Consider the following 24192-nt stretch of genomic DNA (forward strand, 5'->3'; position numbering starts at 1 on the left):
TCAGAAATCCTGCATGGAGTTAAATAATTACAATGTCAGTGTTTTGCCTCTACATGCTATCAGCGTTAGCAATCCCTATGCAAAGCTACTGTAGAACATGAAGGTCAAGATTTTGAAATGTCAAAAAGTAACGTACATAACTCTGTAACATGCACACGTTTTATTTGTCAAAAAGTATGTCTTGTGGGTCAGCCTCGTTAAAAATCCCAAGAAATCTTTTAAGAAGCAATCAACTGTTATGGTAAGACTCCATATGCAAATCATATAATTTTGTTAATACTTTAAAGGATTCACCTCTGCAAGGACTACTCATGTGCTGGAAGTTAAGCATGTGCTTACCTGCATTTCTGCACTGGGCACGGAGTGCTCACTGCTGTGAACAATCAGGCCTGACAAAACAGCATGCGTTTCCCAAGAGGTTCTGCTGCTGTGCTTCTCTGTGCAGCTACTTTTGCTAATGGTGTTAGGTCACGAACAAGTAGCAGCATACACAGAGAGCTCGCTTTGTGTGGTTTATGTTTCCATTTGCAATTACAACTATTTATACGACTTCTATGTGTATTTACACTAAAAGCAGTACACTTTGTGCCTTTCTTGCAGATGAAATTAGCTGATACATTTTAGCTGCAAACACTTTATTTTGGGACACTGAATTTTGGGTGTTTTGATTTAGGGAATTTCAGTTTTCTTTTTAAATCTAATCAGTAACAAGAAAGCATCAGCTCATGCGCATGCATGTTGCACTCTATACAAGGGGACTTTCAGAGCAGCAAGAAATTCATGCTTTGATGCTCTCCAGCTGAACACTGAGGTGTAGCCACAGCAGTGCTCAGAGGAGAGAACCCATGGTGTTATACCTCCAGCCAAAGGGATAGGTCCAAAATAACCACAACACATCTCAGTCAATGGTTCTTGGTAAAAAAAAAAACTTAGGCAAGGGTTTCCTTCAAGCACCCAACCTCCCTGGTGTGGACTCCTTTCACATATGTTAGAATTTGGGCCAGCTCCAACCCCTTACGTCCTCCCAAGAAACCCCCCGAGCTATCGGGCTGTAACAGGACATGCTGTCTCACAGATATTTGAGCCTCCAGTGTTACTTCTAATGTTTTTAAAGAAACTTTGAATACATTCAAGGTGAATTTAATAACCTCCTGTTATCCAGAAAAGGCAAAGTACAGAAAAAATAAAGATCTCACCTGCACTTGTATCTATTATGGTCAACTCATGTTAACAGAATGTTTTGCTTTAATACTTGACTTACATTAATACCTCACATTATTACACGTATGAAGCCAAATATGACGCTAACTTAGTTGCTTACAACCTCAAACCTTACTCCCAATACACATTCCAATAAATTTATTCTGTAAAAACAATACATTTTTTTGTTTTCTTTTTGTTTCATTTTATGTTTTTTTGTTGTGTTTTTTTTTTTTTTTTTAGTTTTTTACAGTAAACTCGTCAACTACAAACCTTGAATACGCAAAAGATGTTCCAAGGACAAGCATAACAAGGATTGATAAAACCAGACTAAATATGTTTCCACAATAAAAGCTGGCATAAAAATAAATAAAAATCTCTATTATCACAATAGCAACAATAATGTACACAGAATAATGGATTTGGAATGCTTACTTACTAGTCTAGTTCTATTTCCAAAAGGAAAAAAAAGCCAGAATGACAGCATCCTTTTTTAAGCCTTTCATTAATTAAAATTGATGTTTTCTTTTGGTTTCCCATAGGGTTCTATATCACAGTAAGCTTAAAAATGGAAAGCATCCAAATGAATGATTTCAAATTGTGTTGGCATTGGAAAAAATCCTTGTATTAATCTAAAGAAACACAAAAAGACTTTCACTAACTTCACATATAGGAACTAAGTCAGATAGTGTACATTACATCATGATTTTGAGAAGTATTAAGAGTATAACTAGCTAGGTACTTCTAATAAGGAAAGGTATTTTATTACATTATTGAACTTTGTGGTGATCTCAACTGAAAAAGATTTTTTCTTTTATGTTGTAAACTGATCAAAAATCAAGAAAGTATGGATACAGGGAAATTTAAAATTATGTTTGTAGGTGGAAGAGATTGTAGTATTGTATGAAAGGGACTCGTTTCTACTTGTTTTTTAAAAATGCTGATTTAGAATGATACAATTTGGAGTTACACCTTTTCTGTTTAGAAAAGGAATCTAAACATGTTCAAGTATGCGATATCTTCATAAACCTCAGCCACTGGTAAAGGGCAACTTCATGCAACCAAATAATATGAAAATTGTAAAGTAACCCTTAGAAAAAAGGGTAAAATGTCATTTCTGCAAACACAACAGATAGGAATGTGAATAATGTGCATACAAACTGGGATGCTGCTGATGATACTAATGAACAGATGTGGTGACTCATATCAAATCCAAGAATATTAGACAACCAAACATGGAACCTTCTTGTGTTTTCCCTTAATATTCAGCAGTCATTATGTTGGTTAAGTCTGAAAGAGAAAAAGAAAAAAAATCACATTTAATGTAAGAAAAAGCACATTGCAACAAACTTGAATATAATTAATGCCTTATTATTCTACTTCAAAGTCACAGGTACAAGCAGTTGCCTGGTCTGTTTAAACAGAACTTTTTTTCTAGAGAAAACTGCTTATGTTACATCAACTAAACATACCACTCCAAGACATTAAAGAGCACAGTTTAAGAGTAAACATTTAGAGCTATATCAACTAAGTAACTCAAGTCATGTATGTGGGTTGTTTTTTGGCTTCCTCAGTCACTTAATTGTAAATCTTGTAGGACACTTCACACGCACAACCGAATCTCGCATTTTCCCACTTGGCTAGATCACCAATATCGACAGGCTTCAAGCAAAAGCTCTGGCACTGAAGACCTTGTGATGAGAACACTCTCGTTCAAACAAACGAACACTTAACAAGCAAAAGGAAAGGTAAACAGTTTTCATAGCTAAGATGTCTGAATGTTACTTCTGAAAACAAAATAGTTTGGCTTGAGTTCACTGTAAGGTGATGACAGAAAAGGAAGAAGCTCCCCCTTTATGACCAAGTCAAGGTCAGCTCCTGCTTCCACTGACATCAATGAGAATGGGATCAGATTGTCCTCATGTCACCATGGCAAGTGTCTCCCAGTCTCAGTTTCTTCACATTAAACAGAGGCAGCCAGACACCTACAGGCGCACGGACCCACTACTTTTGCCGAACAATGTGAGGTCACGCAATGCTACGTGACTACCCAGCCCCGATCAAGATCTCCCTTCTCCTTTGTAAAGAACCCAGGATGTGAATGCTGGTCTGCCCACACCCTGACAGGCGGAAAAAAACACAACACACAAGCAGTATGAAGGCACTAGTAATGTAACTGGAGTGGTCGTCCAAGAAACAAAGCCAACATCAAGGAATAAGGGGTGGGAGGGGGACAGGTTGAATCCACTAGGGGTGATGGAATTTTCATTTTACACAGGATCTGGAAGAAAATATGCAAAGAAGGCATTTTAACAGCCCTGCACAAGCAGTTTGCTGCCTAAGTTCTCTCCCACTTTGGCCCTCATGCCTGCTGCATGTGATGCCACGACTAGAACAGGCTGCACTCCTCTGCCCAAGAGGATCAGCGCATACCAGCACCCACTTAGCAGCCCGGGGTCCCAATCTGGCTGCTGCACCTCTGAACTAAGGGCTCTGCTCAGTCTGGCTTTTCTGTCCTACAACAAGGGGGTTGCAAACTAGTGCAGCGCAAAGAGTAAGTAATGGAAACCTGCACCTTCCGTGTGGGAGGTCCCGGTACATCCTGACTAACAACACATGATAAGGGGTTACTTATTAAAAAATGCTCATGCGCGTAGTGATGTCTTACAAGAAACTGCCTGAGCCCTGCCTCCCCTCGAGAAGTGCAGCGGTGGAGTTCATCCACAGCACCACGCTTCCACTGACCTCCTCTCCCCTGTTTAAGAGTCGGTGAGATGATTATTACAGATGCTTTGGAGACGTGGCTTGGAAGGGTTCACTGCCACTTCTGTTCCCTTCAGAGGGAGGTGCAGACACCCATTAAGGCAACTATAAATGATTAAGCAATCGAGCCATGCCTTTGACTCCAGTTCTTAATGGCAGCTGCTAGGCAGCTCTGACAGGCAGGATGGGTGTTCAAACAGCCGGTCCCTGCAGCATCCCTCTCAGACCCCATAAGGAGAGCCATCCTTTCAGAGTATTAAAGCTTTGCACTTATTAACAACAAGGCCCCTCTGGGCTACTGCCAGCAGACTGGGTAAGCACCCTGCTCACGTGGCACGCTGCAAATGCTAATAGCTGCACTACCCTGCCTCACAGATGTGTCTGTAGAGCCACAGCACAGCACAGGAGGGAGAACAAAGAGCCAGGTATGCAAATCATCCTCTAGCACTTCAGCAATTTGCAGGAGGCTCTTCCACCACAACACAGGTTTTGTCTTCCACACGTGCTCCCAGCTGTCAAAGAAGCCAGCAAATCTCTGCTCCCCACACGCACGCAGCCCCTGGGATGAGAACCTGGGCCTCTTGAGGCTCCTTCATCTGCTCGGGCAGCACGCGCTGCCAGCTCCCTCATCGGCCGCTGAACAAGGATGCGGCGCAGCCGAGCAGTTTCCATGGTCTCCATGGTTTCACTTCTCTTCAGAAGCAGATCACCTCACATCATCTTTGTTTGAGCACACCACTCAGCTTTACTGTAAGGCAGGGTACAACGTGTGCTGCACTGGCCAGCGCTGCTGCACACAGAAGAAACAGCACAGAATCTGGGTGATGCAAGTGAAAGATTGCAGTCAGCCATAAAATGGAGCTTGGAGCTGTAACAGGACTGGGAGTACAGAGAGCAGGGAATAAAGCTAAACCTCCGTATTGCCTTGTTTTTTCTGGCACTGAAAATTCCTTACATGATAGTACCTGGCAACTCAGCCACCTTGTACTTTAGGTCTTGTTGGATGGGCAGAAGGATAATTTTTTACTTGCTCTTTACAGTTGTTGTTATTCCATGCTGGTTTGAGATCAAAATGGTTACAGAATCCAATGTAGACAGAGATGCAGATAGTGTATTTCATCTATACCAGCTGCTTCAGACATTTATGTTTCCCCTGAATTACGTCTCATTGCCTTACTGAGCAGTGCTGTTCTGAGCTGCGTGAAGGCAGCAGACAGCGCACCTCTTTATGCCAGTTGAGAGTATGTCACTAGGTAGTTTTTACACCAAAAGTCTTATTGTGCATTTTTACAAATGTTTTTTTTGGAGAGGTGACTTCTAATTTACCTAATTCCTGGAAAAAAAAAATCAGACAGAAACACATATTCTATTTTAGTTCTCTGGACGAATGCCAACATAATGCTTTTACATACAATAGAGCCCTAAATGCTATGCTTTTCATGTTGGTGAAACCCCAAAACTGTTACGCAGTCTAGCCAATGTAATTCTTGAGAAATAAAGAAGGAAAAGCTAAGGAACCAAACATCTCAAAACCACATCAGAAATGAACCTGTATTTCTCTGGCCAGTATGGCTGTAACACTTTTCTTTTACAGCAGTAACTGCAATTGTTGCTACCCCACAAACATCACAACAAAAAATATGTCTTGGACACAGGCTGTTTTAAATATGTTCCCCCAATTGCAATAGTATCAGATGGCAGTAATCTTGGACCAGATTTTGATCCCCTTATTCATGCTGGCAAGCAGTTGCCTCCACAAATAGATCCACTGACTCCCATGTTAACTGATTGTCAGTGTGAGTAAAAAGATCAGAGTCCTTTACTCCACTTCAATATCCTGGCTGTACCAGGACCAAAAAATGTATTTCATTTCCAACAAATCTAGTACTTTTCTTAGACTCAGTAGTATCATTCACCTCCTGAAAGGCAACCGTGCCCCCTCACACAAATGGAAGGCAGGCTCACCCGAACAGAATGCCTCGCTTACCAAGCCAGTGTCTGGACTAGTAACTAAAATAACAAATACTGAAAGAAAAACTTGCCCCATACCCTAAGTGCTGGCCTTAACATTCAAATACTTCCTTATAAGTTAGAGACTACAGTCAGCTTTCAAATGTCATTTTACGGGTATCCAGAGTATTGGAAGTAAAAAGCGATTTAGGTATTCAGTTACAACGTTTCAGAGTTATGCCAGCCAAGAACCAAACACACAAGTCACAAGAGATTTAAATGTGGAATGTAAATCTGCTGCCATGAATTCACTGATTTATGAGCTAATTCTGCACCATAGAAAGTAAACAATACAGAGCCATGAATACCTTTCCACAGGAGTATTCCGTTTATGTGGTATTTTGAGACAGGCAAGACAATTTAATATTTAACAGCAGAGGACTGCCATGGGGGGTCTGTGACTTGATTTGAGCAAGCTGTGGGATGGTCCGTCTTAGTTAACATATTATTAGTTAATTAATATTAGATAATAAAACCCTGAGGTTCGGGCTTTATATCTTTTTAGCAAGGGAATCAGCTAAACAACAGCAGTGAGGGAAAGAAACTGAGAACCAGGTAGTGGTGGCATGATGCAATTTTAAGTTGGCTGAGTCTGAGGAAGCTCACGTCTTTTATGATGAGAGTATTTGCAGTTCTCAAGAATGGTAGAGAAACTAAGATAAGAAAAGATAAGAAAAAAAGCAGTTTTGTCAACCCCAGGGATAAAAAAAAATCATGAGTTGAGCCCTTGAAAAGTATGAAATTGGCTGAAAAAAATCATCATAGCTTTGGAAGTACTTTTATTTGCTCTGGGTTTTGAGTCTTTAGGAAGCCATCACTTCACATTTCTAAGCTTTCCTCTACCACCTGGAGGTTAGAAATTTCATTAAAAAAGTAGAGGTGAAGATGCTCCTGCAATCATTTGACTTCAGCAGTTAACCCTTCATGAAGATCCCCATAATGCTGAGGTTAAGAGCATGATTAAAAGACAAGGTTCCCTCTGACACGGAAAGGGGAGATGTGCCTTTAGCTTGCAATGTGGGGATTATAAAACATAACCACTACCTCATTATTATTAAGAGAAAAACTCGTGTCTTTTAGCCAGCTGTGCCTGGTCAGGCACTGGGAGGTGCAGAGCAGCCCTGGGGAGCACTACGCGGGGTGCCTGAGCTCACAGCCACGGCCCCTCACAGCTTCCACTGTGAGTCCTCCTCCGAGCGGCCGGTCACAGCAGTAAAACCAGTACAGGAGGAGACACGCCTGTCTTTGAGATCTGAGCTCCGAGCTCTTGCTTTTCTTTCCTCTTTGCCTTCACAGCAACTCTCAACGAGCAACCTTGAAACAAGCTCTCTTCTGGTGCCAGTCTCACGCAGCCCCCTGATGCCTTTGGGACCGGGGGCGCGGCCTGCACCCACCTCCATCTCGGTGTGCTCTTGGCGCCATCTTATGGCCGAACGGCCCGAGCCCGCCCGGCCTCACAGCGCTGGGTGCGAGGGGGAAGCCCATTTTCCTCACACTGGGCATTATCCGTAGTGTGCTTTCCTCACAGCCTACACGATTTTAAAGACGTTTTTATAGGATTTCACCTATGACCGTGTCCTCTATCTGACCTGGATGTGGTTCGGATTAGTGGGTGTGAACAACAAGGAGAGCACCCCAACTCCGAAGGCATGCGTTGGCCTTTTCCACCTTCCTTTGCACCGGAGAGAAGTCCGAGTGTGTGGGCCGGAGGAGCTCAGGGCCCCTGGCAGAACCAGAAAGCAACTAGCCATGAGCTACGTGACTGCCTGCCTGTGTAATGCAAACTGAAAAAAAATCCTGATTCCTCTTTCCCCAAGTGCCTTGTGCCTGATGAAGGATACTTTCTAAACAGACACCTGGTCTGGCTTTGAGGACACAGAGACATGGAGTGTCTCCTCGTGGTCCTGAGAGAGAACTGCACTGCAAATGCAGAAGAGGTTTTACAAGCGAAATGCCGAGTTTGCAGCAGAAATGGGCCCAAGGTAAAATATTTGGATCAGGATGTGTATTCCTGCAAACCTGGCAGTACTTTGATCTTCAGCTGCCCTTAAAACCACCTCTTCTTGTACCTGCTACTAAAACTTCACCTTTCCCATAATATCAAAAGCATCAGAGATCTGGTTAAAGACTGGTCATTCATGCGTGATGTTGAGCCTGAACGCTGGGGTTGCAGAGGTCAGAGCAGAGTCAACTCCTCACGTGGGTACAATGTTTACCGTGAATATTTCTGCAGAGTTCGTGCTGGCAGGCAGGGCACACAGACTGTTGACTGCATTTCAGCACAGGGGCTGAGATATCTGCAGTCCTGAAAATGCTGCAGAGCAGCACGGCATTTAGCACGCTGGGCTCCTAAACCAGCAGCTACAAGCATGTCACATACAGAAGAAAGCGCTATATGAATATCACCAGCCACAGAGCCAACACTGTGCGACTTTTTAGCCACTTAATCTGTGACTGACCTAACTCAGTAAGCATTTGGTCCTTACAAGAACATGCCTGAAGTTCACAGACATCCCCTGTCATCGCTACAAACCTGGGAAACAAAGCAGGCCCTCCTGAACCTCAGAGCACCTGCCTCAGGCCTCCTGCCACCTCAGACAGAGCTCATGGCCAGGTTTTTCATACCAATACCTCTCTGAGGATATGAAAGTGTCACAGGGTTAACTAACCAGAACATGACTGTCCTGGTTTCAGTTAGGACAGAGTTAATTTTCTTCCTAGTAGCTGGTAGGGTGCTATGTTTTGGCTTAGGATGAGAAGAGTGCTGATAACATGCTGATGCTTTAATTGTTGCAGAGCAGTGCTTACACCAAGCCAAGGATGTTTCAGCTTCTAAGTCTATCCTGCCAACGGGCAGGCTGGGGGTGCAGCAAGAGCTGGGAGGGGACAGACCCAGAGCAGCTGACCCAAACCAGCCAAAGGGGTATTCCATACCATCTGAAGTCATGCTGAACAATATATAGGGGTGGCTAGCTGGGGAAGGAGGGCCGGACTGCTCGGGGTTAGGCTGGGCACTGGTCAGCGGATGGTGAGCAATAGCACCGTGCATCACTTGTTTCGTACACATTATTATTCCTAGTACTATTATCATCACTGTTATTATTATTTTTCTGTCTTAATAAACTCAACTCACAGGCTCCACTTTCCCGTTTCTCTCCCCCATCCCAGAGAGGGAGGGGGGAAGGTGAGTGAACAGCTGTGTGGTGTGTGTGGCTGGCTGGGTTAAACCACAACAATGACCAACACACACACTGTGCACTCACAACATACATCAGCCCCAGACTCTCAGGTTATGTGGGTGAGGTGTTGGGAAGGTGTAGCTGGGTGCAGTGGCTCCTTGCACCTGTCTGTGGCTCAGGCCAGCAGCTCCTTCGGAGTGAACGAGAGGGTCCAGGCCCCAGAAGCCACACACCAAAGTCTTCATAAGGCCAAGAGCCACAAAACAGACACTCAGTACCTCAGAAAGACAAGGGGACAGGAAGCTCTGGGGAAAGTCTTAAGCACGAGATGACAGCAGCTCCCCAGAGGTTGTGTTTTGTGAGAAAGGGTTGAGGCTGAGCATGCAGCTGGGTGCTAAGGCACCTCAGCAATGTCAGATGAGAGCCTGTGCTGGCTGGCTCCCTCCTACACCTGGGAATTTGTGTCACTCAGCAGCTCCTGTGACAGCCCAGCCCGGCTGCTGGCCACATGGCAGGGCCCTGGCATGGGTACCAGAAAGGAACTGGTTCTGAGAGGAGCTGTAAGTGCTGGAGCACGGAGGCTTGTGTTGCTCTGAAGGCACAGAAATAGTACTGGTTGTTAAAGGAGGCTGACGGTTAACCAATTCCCATGCCAATACCCTGCTTAGCAGCCTTCCTTTCTGTTGCCGTGGTCACGAAATAATACTGACACAAGCACACGACTGACACAAACACACAGACTGTCTGAAACTGAATACAATTACAAATACACTATCTATATGATCATATATATGTACTTTTATACCATTATATACAGCAGACCCTTTCCTTGGAAGACCCTATCCTAAGCCAGGATCAGCCCTAAAACCCAAAGTATACAGACTCTGTAGCGCGCACAGGAAACCTCATGAACTCTAAAGAAGTCAGTGGGATTTACACAGGTTTCAAACAAGTGTGAAAGGATAAGCAGGTTCCCACTGTTTAGTGAGCCAAAATGCATTGTGCAAACAGTCTGATTCTGCGCTCACATCAGTTTTGTATCATTCCAGCTCATGGTTTTCAAAAGTTACTCTCAGCTGACATCCATGCAAGTGTTGGAACAAAACAGTGCTTGTAGTATCTTTCCTCATTCAGTCATTTCCCTAGAGCAAAATCTGTACCAGGGGAGAACATGGAACAGAAACCCCATGTTTCTGTTCTAGACACATTCTGAGCACTTAAACACAATATGAAAAGATCTGCATGTGGTATACACACTGCAGCACAACACCTTTCACCCCAACTTCAGAGCCCAGTGGTAGCAAAGTGCATGTGAAGTGAATCATATTAATGAAAGATTACCCCTTCACTGGTTTTCTGCAAATCTGAAGAAGTGTTTCTTGTGTCGTTGCCTGCGTCCCCAGCATCAGAGCTGCTCTTATTTTCTTCCTCTTTGCAGTCCTTATCATCTTCATCTCCAGGAGATTTCCGTGACTGCTTGGAGGATTTCTAAAATGATTGACAACAAAGTTATAAAGCAAAAACAAAGCTTCAGCCATAGAAAGACATTTTTGTAACATATCTGCAATGCTGCCTGATCATGTGCTTCATTGTTCAAGGTGAATACTGGGTAGGAAATGCAGGGTGAAAAGCATTTCTCAGATTAAGTAGCTGGAGCAAAAGCAGATATTCTGTGTTCAACACAGGCTGGCAGCATAGTTGACTGTAAGACAGACACAGTAATAGGAGGTGGGTATTAGTGTTGGGTCACCTGTAGGTTTTGCTAGTTAATGAAACAGATGGTGCCAGCTTGACAAAAGTTTTGATTAAACACAGAGATGTAAAATGAGAATAACATTAGCAGAACTGCTTTCCATAGTTTTTTTAGTGCTGTCAGCTTTAATATATTAACATTAAAGCCATGTGGAACCAATATATCTTTCCTGCTCCCTTTATGTTATGCAATTCTACAGTACAAAAGGATAAATTGTGGCATTAAGCCACCATTTTCCTAATCCTCTGTTTGCCCAGAGTCTTCTGGAAAGAAGATGGTAGACCAGACCTGAATTTCTAATGTAAAACACACAAAGAGGGTGAAATTACTTAAAACATTTTGTTCAGTAGATGAACCACAAAAACTCTTGCTCCCCCCCCTAAATTAAGCCTGGATTAGATTGTCTACTTGCTCCTTTTCATTTCATTTATTTTTCACTTTCAGAAGAATAACATGAATGTGAAGGAGTGTGACTGCCACACCTTCCACCATTTTTTAAGCAAAGGACAGACCTGGAGGTGTGCATGGAGCTGGAGAAGTGACTATAATGTCACTCCCTACCACCCAGGTGACAAGAGGAATGTATTTGATCCCCAAATTGCCACGTACACAGGTGATTACATTGACCAGCCATTATAAGGCAGTCTGAGACCCGCTACTCTTAGCTTTCTTATCTTTGTGGTTACTGAGATATTCACAGGGTAGGCAGACACTGTAATGTAAGTCTGTTATCTACTAATTAAGTACCCTACTCCCTGATTACAGAATTAGCTCTTTCTCTCTCCTGTTCTGTATCCTGTACTGAAGTGTTTTAAGCACAGCTACAGCAGGAGGAACTGAGCACATCTGACCCTACCCTACCATTTATTACGGCATCTTGGGCACTCACGCTGGGGATGGGAGAGGTAATCTTGAATTCTCCCAGACAGGGACCAACCCTGAACTTATGTCTCACAGGAGGCACACTTCTAAAGCATTTTTATTGTTCTTTATGGGGAAATCCCTATCTGAGCTTATCAAATTTCTCTGTTTCTTGAAGATCTGAGAACCTTGAGGCTAACTTTGCATGGATTTTCTTTACAGATCTTCTGAACTCCTTCCCATTCTTATGCCTTCTCAAAGTGTGGGCACAAGAACAGGGCAGAGTATTTCAACTGCTGTCTCACCAAGGCTGTCTACACCATCAAGGGCCTGTTTGAACACCATCATTACAGTACTGGAATCAAAACACTAAAGAAGGAAGGACAGATAGCCACAAGGTACACAGTGACTTGGTTATTAATGCATATGGGTAACAATAGAAAAACTCAGAAGATAACCTTTGAAGTGTAGGATTTTTTTCGTTTTGAGCCTGCTTTTTCATTCTTTCTTTTGCCTTTTCCATCCTCTTCTACCCGATCACCTTCCTCCTCACTACTGGCATCTGCTGTATTTCCTCCTTCTCCCTCAGTTTCTGATGAGCTCTGTTGCTGAATTGCCTTTAAAGTAACAATAATGATAATAATAATAATAATAATATAAACAACAAAAATATCACTAAAAGCTACCACTTAATTTTTGTTCTGTATTTACAGAGAAACACTGGGAATAGAGAGCTTGCACTTTAAACGTTCTAGACAGGAGGAGCCCCAGTTATTCTTACAATTACCAAGAGAAAGGGCTGTAAAGGTAATTTTCTCAGTCACCATTTGAAAACAGTTATCAGATGCAGATCCTGGGATAGTATGTTCTGAAGGACTTAAACAGGTACAGAAGATCTGATAACAGAAATGCATTTGCTAGAGAACCAAGGGTTGTTCAGTGGAGAGATCTGGCATGTAACTTTTTGGGCAAAACTATGGAAACTTCTAGACTTTGGCTGCATTTAGGACAGACTTATTCAGGAGAAAAGACGGCTGTTACAAACTCCCTCAAAGGGCAAGACCTTTGTGTTAGGAAAAAGCAAACACTGACCAAAAGGCAGAGAGCTCTTTGACAGTTCATCTCCCACAGACTATTCACTAGATTTTTTTTTTAAATCCGCAAGCGTATGCAAAACATCTGTAGGGCTGAAAATGTGAAACAGGAACAGAGAGGGGCAGCAGCTTGTCTGCAGGTGGTCCGTATCTTTGGTTTGTAAGGTTTTGTGCTAATAATGTAATAGGTGTTCGCCGTCTTTTGGAGGTGATTTCTATCTTCAAAGGACCACACTTTTTTAATGAGCTAAGTTCTCTGGTTTTATACAGCCCACCGACTACATTGACTACTCTTCTCCCTCCCCAGCTGCACTCACTTTTTGCTCCTGATATCCAACAGGGAGAGCTGTTGTACAGCAGCTATTATCTGGTAACAGCAGCCTAAACCTCCACCTTCTCACCCCTCACTACTTTGTCAGTGGCGTTCTGTGTGTTATACATACCAATGTAAAAATCAAAAGTGCAGTGACCTTAAGGTCTGTGTAAAATACACTGAACTTGATATAAAAATAAACAACAGAAAGAAGAAGTCATGTTTATAGTGGAGTAAACAAAACCTTCCATTTTTAATTCAGTTAAATCTGCTGCAGAACTTTCCACTTTGCCACCCCAGAATATCACAGAAAGCAAAGGGCCCTGCAGTATGATTAAAGTTCAATTTGTCACCCAGTGCAGGACCACAGTTGTCTTTATACTATATGATTACACTCTAATCACCAGCTGAGAAACTTTCTAGCTCCACCAAAACCAAGACCTTCCATCATCACTCATACAATGTTTACATAGATAAGAAGTCTTCAAAGAAAATAAGAAAGATAAGGAGGAATAGAAGAGAAACTCATTTACCTGATATCCAGTAAACTTTACTCCAGGGTTGTTTTCTATTTCCCACAGGCCTTCATTAAATCCTTTTCGTTTGTTCGACTTCCCAAACTTATCTTTATATTCTTTATATGGGAAAAGGTCTTTGGGCCCCAGGAACGCACTGCATTTTAACAAAGGTAGCATTCAAAAAAAAGGACTTAAACTCCTTCTCTTCAAATTAAAAACATTAACAGTGCAAATGTTTTCCCTATTCTTCTGCTCATTCCATCATTGTGTTCTTCATTTTTATTTATTTATTTATTTACCACTGGCTTTGAGTTACTGCTGTGAGTCTGATTTTATGGATTGGCTCGCCATTCCAATGTTTGATGTTGCAAAACCATGCTGTGTCTCTCTAGAAACAACTAAAACGAGTCTCATTTATTATATTAACTACTGCTGGGAACTGGCACTTGAACAGTTTATGAAAGGGATTATATGACGTAATTGCCTGCAACAGCAAGGGACCAAACTTCCAATCCTATGTGTTACAAATCCAGAAAGGCCTAAAAATAATACCATATGAAAAGCTAAAGCATTTAAGGAATGCCTAGAACCCATGAGCAAAAAACTTACCCCTTGTACCACTACACAGAAAAAGCAGGGGCACTCAGTATTATTTATACTGTAAGCCTGGGAGCGTCTTCCATGGATCAAGCCCCCCACATACTAGATTCTGTGCAAACACAATAAAAATGTTCTCTTTCCCAAAAGTCTTATAATTTCATATAAGACAAGAAACAATGGGTGAGTATAGGCAGATGAGTAATACAAGGAAACAATGAGACACACACGGTGCTTGTGGCCAAATTGGTTTTTAGACAGCACAGCAAAGGAGGGATTTTGTGCTCTGCTGCTGCATGTCAGCTACACACTGCACCAACTAATTTCAAGCACAGGCACCACAATGCAGGGAAAAATAATAATAACAAAAAAGACCGGTCATTTATCCTCCTTTTACATAATTTACAGTAAAGTTCTACATTCTTATGTAAAACTGAAGAAAGTATAATTTCCTTTTCACTGGCTATCTATATCTGGTGTGTTTACTGTTCTCTGTATCACAGTACTGGGATGCCTAATCATACGTTAAATTAAAAACAGTGAAGGCAAAAAAAAACCAACACAACAATACTTCATTCCCACATGGAAGATTCCATGTCACCAATGGCCAGAGCTGAGCATGTCACATTGTCCCTCACTATAATCACCACCCTACTTTCCTGATGATCTCTGCAATTGAAGTTAACTCTGTGGTCTCTACTGTCACAGGATCTCAGAGCTCCACCTCTCTAAATGCATTTATTCTCGTAACATCATTGTGAGATAGGAAGTTGCCCGTTCTTGCACATGGGCTTCTGCAGGCACAGAGATCTGCCCAAGATCAACAAGAACAGTTCTAACACAAACAACAAAGGAAAACCTTATGAAATTTACCAGGACCTACCTTAATTTAGCTCAACAGTAAAGCATGGAAATGTTTCTACAGTCTTTTATGTATGGTAAACACTGAAAAAGTGTCCACTTCTTTGAAATACATTCATTGCCACTGGGAGAGTGTAACAGTTTCTACTACTCTGCTATAAAACTCATAAGCTGCAATCTACAGTTCATTTTTAGCAGTTATGCTTCTTAAATTATTAAGGTAGTAAGTATGAAATGCTTTCCTGTGTCAGATGTTATAGTCAGATCACAGGCTAATAAAATCCAAAACAGAAGAGATTAGCAGTCTGCGATTCATTCATTTCAGAATAATAGTGGTCAGATTTCTTTTTCTCAAAATGTTTCTAAGAAAAATGTTTTCATTAAGAAAAAATAAAATTACATTTTGGTTTCTGATTTTGAGGCATCATAAGTTTATTTTAGCTTATCCTTATTCTTTTTAGACTATTACACAACGATGACAGTAGCAGTGGATCACAATATATCAAAATATCAGATTGTTTCATTACAGCAACAGTAGGAAAAATTTTAACAAGAAGAGAGACTATTTTGATCTTGATGAAGCAGAAGCTGTCCTTAAAGATTTTAAAAACGAAACATAATGCATGAGCTATGGGCCTTATTATACTGTGGAAAAACATTAAAATTCAAAAACAATAATTTGTGAATAAAACTTCAAACCTCTAAAACTGAATTTAAAATGTCATCAGAATTTCATTTTTTCATGTTTCCATTTCTTAAGGAATTCTAGAAAACATGTTGCCTGCAAGTGGGGAAGGAAAAGCTTTAAAATGTAAACATTTCACACAAAATTGAATGGAAATTGTGATAAAAAACAAAACAAAGCAAAACAAAATTTAAAATTTAAAATAGACTAGAAGCTGGTTAAATTGTAATGTTGAAAGTCTGTACTTTGTAGCAATCACTATGAGACCTAACTTACCCTCTCTGTTCTAATCCCTTCTCTCCCTACGAGGTCAGCCAGCTCTGTTCTTCCATCACTTCTGAAAGCTCTATCCTACAATATCCCCAGCACAAATCTCAAAGGAATGCATACATTTCAAAGCTATGTGAGGCTTGCGTGAGGCTCCGGGGTCTGCTTCCTTTCATTTTACCAACCACTAAGCGAGTTCTCACATAGGACAAGAACCCAAATGTGCCCAGATACAACAGAGACAGCCTGGTCTCCGCTATCATGTACACCCAAGTGTAAAAGTTTTGTCCCTGCATCTCAGTTCACATGATCCTGTAACAAATTTATGGCAACACTTTCAAGTAACACAGAAACTGATTATTATTTATCCTTAGACCATGGTATAACATCCACACAGCAGCATCCATGCCTACTTTCAGGTTTCACTCTTGTATGTTAACACAAATAAGCCAGGCTCATAGGACCTCTCTCTAGTCTCCCAGTGGCTTCAGGTAGGATTTGTTACAATAAAATTTGTGGAGATGACATCAGCTGAAGTGGAGGAAGACATTTCACAGATCGTGTTCATTCACTTACGTTTCATGAGTCCCAAAAAAGAAGATGGGGTATTTATTTGCTGGAGGCTTCACGGCTCCTTCAGGGAGTTCATCAATCTGTAAGACAGAAACAGAAACAGGATTACTACAGACGTGGTGCCCCTCATCCCAGAATCCCTGCCAAGCCACGGGAGTGCTGTAACAGGTACCCTGCATCCCTGGGGGGAGCCCCGTGTGCAGGGGTGGGAAAGGGAGACGGCTGCTGGTTTTCAGGCAGGCTGGTCAGCATAGTTAGTATCAACAAATGTCAGCATATGACAGAAACACTTCAGGGAGGCACCAGAAGACCAACGAGCAGACAAAAAGTTTTGTTGATTTCATTTCATGGCCATTATAACACATGAAGGCAATAAAATCGAGCCCGCTTAATTTAAGTGTTAAACTTGGATACTGCCTCATCAAAGGCACCGAAGCCCAGAGGGTAACACTGTCTGTCTCACATGGCCACCTAAATAACTTCTGTAATAAATGGGGAACAGATGGCATCTCTGAGACTCCGGAGCAGGAAAACCAGACCAGCTCACACTGGTGCTTCCTGGTGGTCGTGGTGTTACCCAATGTAAAATGTGTAACGCACACCAGGAGGAGGGTCTGGCACTCTCCTTCCCCAGGCCTGTCCTAACAACCGCTTTAGGCCACCATTCCCCCGTGTGCTCCACCTCTTCTTTCAAGTTTTCTTCCTGTCCTCATATTTCTCAAGATACAGATACACAGCAGCTAAGGGAGGGGTGGCAAGGATGCTCTCCTGAGAAACAGCAAGGAACTGGGACTGGGACAGTGCCCCCGGCTCAGCAGTGCTTGGACTCTGGACTTGTGCCTTTGAGCAAGGGCACTGATCACAAGGCCCAGGCAGGCCCAGGGCTCGGTCTTGTCCATACCCATTTCAGCCTTCTGTGACACAGTAAGAGTCCAGGTGCCTGCCCACACCAACCAGAAACACAGAGCAGCTTTAAATAAGATCTGAATGCCTGCCTTACCAAAAATGGCACTTTGGAGCATACGTGGGCGTCTAAAACTAAGTGTCCAGGGAACTCTCTGACTAAGAAAAGAGAGCCTAACGAATCCAGACAGCTACAGGGCAACACCAGAGAGCAGGTGAATGGCTTGCTGCCTCTCAGGGAACTCGGTCTCAACATAAGCATATTGAATCCTGCCAAATGTCACTGGAATTGAAAGCTAGGTGCTGACATACCAGTGCTATAAGAAATCTGCTCTTCAGAGCAGCAAGGAGAGGCAACCTGCATGTTTTCACTCAGGAGGCCAGGCCCACATGTGCTTTCCTTCTCTCTTCCTGCCGAAGGACCCCAAACACTGAATTCTTGTTGATTAATAAACACCAGATTGTTTTCAAAGGATGTTCTCTTTCACTGTAAAGCATCTGCTGGCTACGTAGCTCTCAAAGAAGCATGAGCTCTGATACCAATTCAAGCCCTTTTGGACTTGCTGAAAGGACGCCAGTAGGGGACAGAGAAACCAGAGCAACGTTTGGAGCACCACAGGCCTCCTTTCTGCAAAAGAAATGGGTGCTATCTTTTAGGCCTAGGTGGAGTATTCTCAGAGTTATGCCTAAATCGGGGGCTGTACAAGCACTCCCAGACCATCCCCTGTCCCTTTCCTGAGGCACCACCCAGGAGCGCAGCAGCTGCCACCCAGCAGTGGGTGTTGGGGCCCTGTCACCATGCTGGCACGGGCTGCAGGAGATGATCCATGCCTTGTGGGCACAGCAGACACACACCTTTCATGTAACAAAGCCAATGAATTAATCAATAAAAGGAGAATTTATATGCATATAGCAGATACACACTGGTGGATGATGGAGGCTTGCATTCGGTTTTAGTTCAGCTGTGTGTAAGCAGGAACAGGAACAACACCACAGGCTGTTTGGGGTCCTCTTCATCACCAGGAGTATACAGGGGAAAGAGAGCCAAAGATATTTTTCCAGAACTCATTATTTTCTGACATTCACTATTTTTTTTTAAGCAAGTGCCCATAATGTGATTATTGGCTCAGTAATTCATGGTTTAAATACAGGTATTAGACTCTAACGGTGAAAGAAAGTATGAAGGGGAAAACACTGCAGCTCACTTTACAAGCTGATAGCAAATCAGGGAGATAATGTGTCCCACTCTGCAACACAACATATGCTTGCTTAAAGCTGGAAGTATCTACATTTTGGACCAACAAAGGCTATGCTGGCAGTTTACCAAGTACTGGGGTAATACACCTCAACTGTCTGAATGCCATAGCTGTCTTTCCCTTCATTATGACAAGGATGATGTCCAAAGAGAGATGAGATCCCAGAAAAATGTGGACTCCTGTGACTGAGACAAACAATGTCTGCTGGGACTAGACTGAGAATCTCATTTGGTTGCTTGAAATATGGAGCCAGCTCTGGGCTGCATTACAGAACAACGCAGTCCAGTTACTGTCTCAGCCCTTTAAGAATTTCTCATGAAATAAAGCTAACAGCTGTAAATGATCAGTAATGCAGAGGAATGAAGACATGCTTAGCAGGGAATGCTGACCAGAAGGGAATGGGGATCTTAGATCGCACAACGTGCTGCGCTCCGAAGCGGTGAGGATCTTCTCCTAAGCAATGTCCCAAGTGCAGCTAAGCCCCATGTCATATTCCCAGCAACGCCGACCGCTAGCTAAGGAGCAGCACCAAACACAGTAAAGGTCAGCACAGGCATCTCTCATGCAGCTCACCTGCTCCCCATTTTGTGGCATATTTCTTTATTCATCCGAGTATCTCCCTTGACTATGTATCATTGCAGGAAAGCATAAAAAAGCTTTTCATAGCTTTTGAAAGTTGGCATAGAGGTACAAACACATGCAGTATAAATCTGCACTAAACAGCTCAAGGATGGGCTGATAATGCTCCCACTCTAACACTGCACTGTGCAGCTGAGGTCAAGACTTTCCTGCCTTTGCTGATTTTGCTGCGAGCTCCCCAGCTCTCAGGCTTATGTCTTTAGTATTATAATGAGGTCAAAATACGAAGCAACAATGTTACAGCAATTCAAATCTGTGGCAAGAACCCTAGGAAATTTAGGGAAGGACGAGACCCTCTCTGCCATTAGGAAGGATCTCTTCTCTTTTTGCCCGTTTCACCAGAATCCCTGCATCAGAGACCAGGAGAAGTGATCTTTGCACACCCCATCCGTTCCCAGCAAAACCACTTTAGCTCTCCATGAACGCCGAGGCTCTAAGTGCTTATTTAGCTGCAGAACAACCCCAGCACTCCTTGATGATTGCTGCTGTTTTGTAGTAATGGAAAGCAAGCAGTACAAGCAACCATACTGCAGCCCCCTGCTGCTGTACTCGGTCACAAATTATTCCCATCCTACAATATGTTTTGGTTAAATATGCTGAAGATTTGGATCTGATATTTTTTCCCCATATCAGCAAGATCAAAGGCAGAGAGGGAGGGAGAGAGAGAAAGGGAGCGGGCGCGTGAGCACAAGAGCGAGGAAAGCATCACTGCTTGGAACCAGGAACAAAAGAGATAAGTGCACCCATAGTAGGGCACAGTGTTGTAGTCACAGAAACCTCACTAATGACTAAAGCATCTGTCTATCGGAGAGCCAGACTGCTACTGCATTTTGCTCCTGGAAGGAAACAAACAGATTCTAAAGTGCCCGTTATAACCTGCAATCAAACAGGAGATTCATCCCCTCCTGAAGCAGAGCAGACAGTGGGCTGGAGCTTGCTGCCACAGAAATCAGGGAGAGCAGCGCATGGCGTGCAAATCTGATATGTGCATCAGCAACATCATGGGCAGCCGCTTCAATTATGGCTAAAATTAAAGCAGGTGGTTTCAGATTTCGAGTTTTATCCCCTTTACTCCCATTGCTGTCATCTGCTTAATGAATAACAATTGCTTTCTTTTTGCACAACCTCAGCAGAGCTGCACTTCCCAGCATTTGTTTGCCAACCAAGCAGCAGAGCTTTAAAGACGTAACTGTGCTTTTTTTTTTTTCTTTCTTTCTATTTTTTTTTTCTTTCAGTAAACAAATGCCAGGCTTCTAGGGTCAGGAATGCTGAACAGAAAATTCAGCCTGGACCTCTCAAACCAGAGCAGGGCTTTATCAAACGGTGTTGCTAGGGACTACCGATGGGGAAGCAAGAAATCTGCCTACTTACATTGCAGTTTACAGGCTAGCATGTAAAAAGCAGCATGAATATTTTGCTCGCAGTGCTGCTGAGCAATCGCTGACTTCTCAGGTAGTGTCTCCAACTGGTTCTCCCGGGCTGGGTTTGGCAGCCCTGGTACTGCAGCCCCTTCCTCCCATAGCAGCTGTGCTGAGGCGAGGGAGCCTGCGGAGCGAGGGTGGGTCAGGCTGGGGCTGCAGATCTGTAGCCCTGCAAGGAAGGCAGCGCGGAGCTGCCCTCCGAGAACAACGGGGGCTCCCAGGAGCACAAATCATCCCCCTGCCTGCCTGTGGGATCAGGCAGCGTTTTCCAGGCAGGCGGAGGAGCTCCCTGGGAGGGCTGGTGCAGAAGCAGAGGAGGCTGCACTCCCTCCTGGGTGTTCTGCTCTGCAGAGCTCTACATTCCCTGCAAAATGGGAAACATGTCTCTTGGAGACACGCAGAGAGGAACGGCAGCCTAGTCTCTGTTTGTCTACGGCGAGCAGCTTTCTGCGGAGGTTTACGTTACCACAGCAGTCACGACAAGGGCAGCGCTGCTCGCCGCAGCTGAAGGGCATCCCGGATGCGTCCATCTCCTTCCACTTGGAGGGACAGCAGGTGTCATGTTGTACAGCTGGCACACAACCTCCATGTTGCGGGTATGCTGCTGTTCAGAAGCAGCACTTCCAGACTGTCGGGGTGGCTTTCGGACCACAGCAGCTCCCAGACCTTGCTCCATTTTGCTCCACCACAATTCTACACTGACAAAACCCCACATATCGTGCAAAAATACCTATCAGCTTCACATGCACGGACAAGAAAGCTTTACTTCAGCATGCAGAGATGCTTATGTGGGCACTGAAACCACAAGAACAAGTCCTTTTATTTTGCAAAAGGAGGGAATTAAAACTGCAGCGCAGTAATCACTGATTGTTTTGACATACTGTAAATGCCTTTGATTGGCAAAAGCACACAGAAGCATTGCAGAGATCTGTATCTCCCCCTGAAATCCCTGGAGTCACTGCACAGCAGTCAAGCAAAGGCCTATAGTATTTTTTGCTGGAAAGTGGTTCAAGTTGCTTATTATTGCCCAACACATGCAAGCAGCTTGATCTTCTGCAGTTAGCTTATTAGCACAGCTCTAAATGGATAAAAGCAATACTCTTCAAAATACATTATTAAAATAGGGTATTTTGCTTCTCTATAACATGTCATTTTTATTCACGTGGATTTAATACAATTTTTAATAGCTAGTGCTACTGGGAGTTAGCAGTACGGCAGCATCTTTCCTAAACCATTGTTTAAAATACAGCTCTGCAAAAATGTGAAATATTAATTTTTTTCCCCCAGAGGATCCTAAAATGAAAAAAAAAAAATCCAACCTTCTCCAACCTAAAAACTGTGACTCAAATTCCGTAGTACTTATATTTTACAACAATCCAACTAAAGCTGGTTGGAGACTGCAGAATTTCACTCTCATTTATCAGGACTACGAGATATTTGAAGCAGAGCACAACTCTTTCCCTGATGTACATCATACACTAGAACTCCTGGTGTGGAATGCTGGCATATGCACTTTTTCACCCATTAAAAAAGATAACTCTGTGAAGGGTGAGACTAGAAGCAGAATCCAACTTAATAAGGTGGAATTGCACAGCTACAAAAGTAAAAATTAAAAAAGTCTCTGGGCATGGAAGAGTGCCACCAGCAAAAACAAAAAGCAAAACAAGATTAAAAACAGCAGAGCATACTTTTGAGCACTGCTGAAAATGGCTGAAGGGTATCCTGCAGACAGCCAGAAATGACAATATAAAGACATCAATCCTTTTTTTCTGTGCATGCTCGGGACCTCGTCGAGATAGAAGACAATGAAGGGTTAGTTGGAGTCCAAACAATGCTGGCAGGCAATGTCTCACTAGGAAAGATCAGCAGTCCTGCAGCTGAGTTCAGCCCCTTTACATCCCTAATTAGCAGCATATTTTTTAAGACAGAAAGTTGAAATACACTTTCTGCAGAGCTGCTTTCATCTTCAGTATGAAAATGGGGCCGAGGCTTAGTTCTGCATGACTAGTATCTATATGCATGACTTTGTAGATAACCAGCCTACTCATGTGATTCGAGCCCTCCGCCAGCGTGCATGGCTGGGACAGAAGGATGCCAGACGAGGGGACAGGGGAGCTGCCTCTGCCACTGGCCTCTGGGCTGCCCTTGGCCACGTCACTGCACCTCCTTCACTCTAATTTTACAAATGGGGATGATGGTACAGTGCTTCCTATAAAGCAGATGAAGCCCAGAGATGAAAAGCTAGGCATTACTCCTAACAAACACTTTCAGCTTTGTTGGATGAAGATTTCAGGTTATCAAGCTGCAATCCTCCCAGTCAGTGACCAGACACCAAAGTTGGACTGTTGCACAACTGCTCCATTTTCTCCAAATGAAATGTTTCCCTGCCACTGTCAGTGAAGCAATAGTGCTACTATTAGGATATGTTTTTTTTTTCCAGGCTGTAAGGATAGGATGTGATCACACTATTTTCAGTCAAACTCTCACCTGCAGTAACTTAGGAACACGTCAGCTCATTTTGCCACATCAGACAAAAGAAGAAAGACCAGAGATATTAAGTTTCCTCATGTTTTGTGATAAACAAGCTGTCCATCCGAAGATGGACAGACCAGTAGCCCATATGCTGAGAGACAGCTTGCAATGCAAGCTTAACCGCAACACTAGACAACGGGGAATCCACATAAAGGAAAGCCAGAGAAAAATAATCTTCTTAAGTTTCATGGCTCACAGAATTACTTTTTTATTTGTGGATAGGTGGTGAGAGGTTGTTCCTTTTCAACAAATACTGCCAGCCCTGAGGCATTTTGTGTTTACTTCTTTAAGTAAATTATTCCTCAGGTATCAAAATACTGTTTGCAATGTACATCCACCTGAGCAAACCACAGTGAGCCCACTAACACCAAATTAAAGCATTTTCTGATGACAAAATTTGGTTATCCTACTTTATCATCTTACTACAAATATTTTTGTCTTGAAATATTAAAAGTGTGCAAGAAATGCACATACAAAAATGTGTTTGGAAGGCATACAGCAAATAAACACTGATTAAACAGTCAAGACATCAACACATGAGAAATTTTGGGGACTGCACATGCACAAACACCGTATTTCTCTCTTGCCACTCTCTTCTTGCAAGCCAAAGGGACACTAAAATCATGCCATTTCCCCCCACCCCCCAAAGTACTCAGATGAATCCTGCCACCTGTCGTATCAGCTCTGTTAGAAAGAGTGGATGAATGGCACAAGAACGCGAGAAACTGATGAATATTTCTGGGCCTTCCACATTTTACACTGGAATT

At 43.1% G+C, this 24192-nt stretch overlaps 1 protein-coding gene and 1 long non-coding RNA gene across 2 annotated transcripts in view; one reads left to right on the plus strand and one right to left on the minus strand.

The window, feature by feature from the left end:
* Window positions 1-145: 145 nt before the first annotated feature.
* HDGFL3 (HDGF like 3) overlaps window positions 146-24192 on the minus strand; it is a 39013-nt gene continuing 14966 nt past the window's right edge. Inside the window, exons 2-6 of the mRNA XM_038185038.2 lie at window positions 16678-16754; window positions 13707-13845; window positions 12225-12383; window positions 10494-10640; window positions 146-2490 (exon numbers count right to left, since the gene is read on the minus strand). Coding sequence (XP_038040966.1) covers window positions 2485-2490; window positions 10494-10640; window positions 12225-12383; window positions 13707-13845; window positions 16678-16754 — 528 coding nt within the window. The 3' untranslated portion in view covers window positions 146-2484. The remainder of the gene's footprint in view (window positions 2491-10493; window positions 10641-12224; window positions 12384-13706; window positions 13846-16677; window positions 16755-24192) is intronic.
* LOC140003408 (uncharacterized) lies at window positions 11365-13691 on the plus strand. Its single transcript, XR_011811956.1, has 3 exons — window positions 11365-11518; window positions 11989-12164; window positions 12480-13691. It is a non-coding gene; the product is annotated as an uncharacterized lncRNA (long non-coding RNA).

The sequence above is a fragment of the Anas platyrhynchos genome, chromosome 11, assembly GCF_047663525.1.
Source record: "Anas platyrhynchos isolate ZD024472 breed Pekin duck chromosome 11, IASCAAS_PekinDuck_T2T, whole genome shotgun sequence".
In the NCBI taxonomy this organism is placed as follows: Eukaryota; Metazoa; Chordata; class Aves; order Anseriformes; family Anatidae; genus Anas; species Anas platyrhynchos.